At 65.1% G+C, this 3,905-nt stretch overlaps 1 protein-coding gene across 1 annotated transcript in view; it reads left to right on the top strand.

The window, feature by feature from the left end:
• The window catches only part of TPCN2 (two pore segment channel 2), a 16,509-nt gene that overhangs the window by 235 nt on the left and 12,369 nt on the right, over positions 1-3,905 (top strand). Inside the window, exon 2 of the mRNA XM_029957351.1 lies at positions 3,517-3,581. Coding sequence (XP_029813211.1) covers positions 3,517-3,581 — 65 coding nt within the window. The remainder of the gene's footprint in view (positions 1-3,516; positions 3,582-3,905) is intronic.

Here is a 3,905-nt window from a genome sequence, read left to right as displayed (position 1 = left end):
CACTGGCGCGGGTGCGGAGTCGGCCGGGTGCTGCAGGGTCCCGCCCTGCCTCCGACCAGCCGGCCTCGGCCACCCTGGGGCAGTCAGCGCCGTGCAGCCCCCTCGATGGGCCTCGGGTGGACCCGGGCCTCGCGGATCGCTTTGGTGATTCCTAGGAAGCAGCACTTCCTTTTTGCTCCGGATTATTTTGGGGGAAACTGAGGCACGGAGAGGGGCGTGCGCATACTCAGGGTCACCCAGCGGAGAAGTAGCTGACTTGGGATTCGAACCCAGCTGGGAGTAGACCTAGGAGCCCTTTCAGTCTGCCCTCTCATTCCCGGCGCCGGAGGCTCCCCGGAGGCTGGTGCCCCTTAAGTCTGGGGTTGGGGCCGGCCTCCCCGGACCAGGGCCGCTTCCTCCCTTCGCCCTCCGCTGCTCCCTCCTGCCCTTCCTGTTTACCGCAGAGAAATTGCTGAATCCCGAGGAGGGCGGGAGGGTGGAGTCCATCCGTCTCAGGCAGACACCCTGGGGGTTGGGTGCTGGGTTAGGAATGGAAGGGCCTCAGCCTCACCTTGCGGAGAAGAAAACCGAGGCCTGGAGTGTGTCCGGGACCTGTCCCAGGTCAGCCCCGGGCTCTGCCGCTAGTGCCGAGCTGGGCGCTCCTTCCAGGGCCACCTTCCCTTTCCAGACTTACTTTCTTCCTGGGTCCAGGAGGGGCCCATGGTGTGCGCTGATCCGTGGACGGGGTGGGGGTGTTGGGTGCCTCACAGGAGACAAGGAAACTGCAAGGCTGGGGCAGCCACCCACCTGCCTATCTCCATCCAGCCCCTGCCAGGGCCTCACAGGTGCCTGGACAAGGGACATTCAGGCGAGGGGGTGGCAGGTGCAGACTTTGTGTCTGGAGGTCAGAGTGCCTTTCTCCGGCTGCCCCTTCTGGCTGTGTGACCTTGGCAGATTGCCTAACCTTTCTGATCTCTCTCTTTGAGAATGACCCCAGAATGAGAATGACATTTGGGAATGACCCCAGTCAGCACAGGGCCGGGCCAGGTGGCAGAGCTGCGGCAGTGGGTGCTGATGGCCATTCTGGGCAGGGCGCCCTGATTGTACTAGTCGTGGCGGAGCGGACGGCAGGCCGCTGAGACCTGCCTTGTGAGATAGGACGCGTGGACCCTGAGAGAGGGCCCTTTGTCCCCACGCCAGGCCTGGAGGACGCCTCCCGAGGGCGTGAGGGGACACTCTGTTCAGTGTTCCCTGGCGAGGCTGTTGGTCCTGGGGCAGCGGGGGACCAGGAAGGCCGGGCTCCGCTCGGCTCCGGAGCGGGGCTCCTTCGTGGGGTTCTGTGCGCGGGTTTGCGAGTCCCGCGGTCGGATTCTCCTACGATGGGCGGGGACTGGGCTGCTGGGTGCCCCGCAGACCCCGCCGCCAGGTCCTCTGCCCCAGCCTCCCCTCACGGGCTGCAGGCCGAGGGTGGTTGTTTTCTCGCTCCCGGTCCGCAGTCCCCCTCCTCCTGGTTATGGAGAAGCCAGCGGCCGAGGGGCTGTCATGATAACGGAAGGGGTTTTTAGAATGATAGCCAGTAGCCACAGCCGCCCGTTCAGTCTGCACAGCCTTCCTGGTGCCTCTGACTGGTGAGGGGAAACTGAGGCACAGAGGTGGAGGGGCTTGCTTGCCCAGGGTCATCAGGGAGCTGGTCGGAGTCCCAGGCAGGTGGTGCAGGGTGAGGCCGGGAACAGGAGAAGGGGGGCTTGGACCTGGATGGTGCGGATGGTGGGGGGGTGGCTTGGGGCAGAGGCTGGTCCAGGGCTGACGTGGGCTGCGGCGTTTGAGCCCTTGTCGTCTTCTGCTCTCTGTGGCAGACGTTCTACCCTGACATTCCTAGCCGGTGTGCCCGGTGATTGCCCCCTGGGGTGGTGGGCCCTAGACCTCCAAGTTGGGAGACAGTGCTCCTGGTGGGGCTGGCAGCCGGGTGAGGGCTTGGAGTCTTGGGAGGGCGAGGCGTTGGCGGAGCTGAGTTCAGGATGAGTGGCGTGGAGGGCGCAGGGGGGAGGAAGCAGCGGGAGGGGAGGGGCAGGGTGGGTGTCTGCAGCGCCAGGCTGAGGGCAGCGTGGACTTCCTCCTGGAGCGCTGGGGACTCTGGGCAGCTGTGACGTGCTCATGACTAAGGATTTGTGACCAGATACCTCTGGCCGCTGGTGTCAGGGGCTGCAAAGCAGGTGGGATGCCCCTTCTGAGGTTTGGGGTCCTGAGGCCCAGGCGAGAGGTCTGATGAATGCGAGACCCCCAGCCAGTGATGGCTTGCCTGGCCGTGAGCCCCTTCAGCTGCACCCCGCAGCTGGGCGACGAGTGAGCCCCGAGGCCCTTCTTGTCCAAGAGGCTTGTGTCCTTCGATCTCTGCAGGCTGAGACCCCGTCTCTTATCTGGGGACTTGGTAACGTGGGGCCTCTTGCCGACCCTCGGACCGCCCCGCCCTCACAGGCTCCCTCATCCACTGTTCACTCATTCCCTCGATACAGAAGCTTGGAGAAGCACCGCGTGCCAGCCCTGCACCGCCCGGGGCTCCGCCGTGCTGCAGGGCACAGAGCTCAGTGCTGTCGGATCACAGTCCGGGACGCAGGCCGTCGCCACCCTCCGTCTCCCTGGGAGAACTTTCAGGGCGAGCCCGGAGGTTATAGATGGGGGGCGACCGAGGTCTGCCTGCGTCGGGTGACACGGATGTGCTGGCAGAGGCAGGGCGGGGTCTAGTCCCCTACCTGTGCCCAGGGCCCCTGCATCCCTGATTGGCATCTCTTCCAGAGGAGGCCGGTGGCGCACCGCCTGCTCCGCCGCTGGCTCAGGCCCCTGTGCTCTGCAGTCGTGCACACGTCTGCCTTTTCTCTCTACCAGATACGGGCAGTTTTCAGAAGCTGCTGGCCCAAAGGGACCCCTTGTCAAAGTAAAATCCTCAGAAACAGCTGCTCCGTCGTTTGCTGATCTGGAGGCTGCTGGGGGCTGCGTGCCGGCTCCTCCCCGCCCCCCCTCCCCCACCGGAGCCCCTGGCTGCCTGGCTGCACCCTCTCTCCTGGTTCCCGGGCAGTGGGTTTCTCTGTGGCTCCTCACGCCTTTCTTCTCACTTGGCGTCAAGCAGCAGCTTCTGCAACGAAGCCGTAGGGGTGGCGCTTGCCCACGATCAGGGCACAGAACCCGAGACCGCAGGGACTGCTATCGTGGGCAGCTCCCGGCTCCTTGACGGGCAGGGGCTGGGGTGCGGGAGCGCTTCAAGCTGCCCGACTTGTGCTGAAGGACGGAGGCTCCCTCCACCCTCCTGTGCCCCGAGGCCCCAGTTGCTGGTTGGTGATGGTGGCAGGAGGGTAAGCACACTCATGTGCCAGGCCAGCTCTGGGGCTCTCTTGTGTGCAGAGTTGCCGTGTGGCGAGGGGCCGGTCATCCCAGAGCCTTGGGAACGAATGCCTCCAGGTTCTGTCCTTGATCTCAGCAGTCCCGGAGCAGGGGAGCGTCACGGGATCGCCCTTGTCTCTGACGTGCTGTCTCTGCCCGCAGGCGCTGCGTCCGGGCGGGATCTCTGCTTTGACCAGGCTGCTGTCTTCATCGAAGATGCCATCCAGGTAGGTGGCACCTGTTCCCAGTGGCTGGGCCTGGGCCGGTCTCTGGGTTTTGTGGGGACTGGGTGATGGTGGCCCCGCTGGTCCCCTCCGTGCTGTCCTGGGGCCAGGGCCTCGGTCACTGGACTGCGCAGTCCTCATAACCATGGTGATGGGGCCTTTGCGCCCTGCTCACCGGGAGTCCTCCCTAAAGCAGGTGGGCGCTGGGTGCTTTTTCGAGGCCTAGCCACGCTCGTTTCTGTTGAATTGCCACCTACTGAGGGCCTGTCATGTGCCTGCGTGTTCCAGGGCCTGTGAAAGATGCTCAGGGACGGCCGGCCCATCCCC

This window comes from Suricata suricatta, chromosome 11 (assembly GCF_006229205.1).
Source record: "Suricata suricatta isolate VVHF042 chromosome 11, meerkat_22Aug2017_6uvM2_HiC, whole genome shotgun sequence".
Lineage (NCBI taxonomy): Eukaryota > Metazoa > Chordata > Mammalia > Carnivora > Herpestidae > Suricata > Suricata suricatta.
This window is presented reverse-complemented; position numbering and strand designations above follow the sequence as displayed.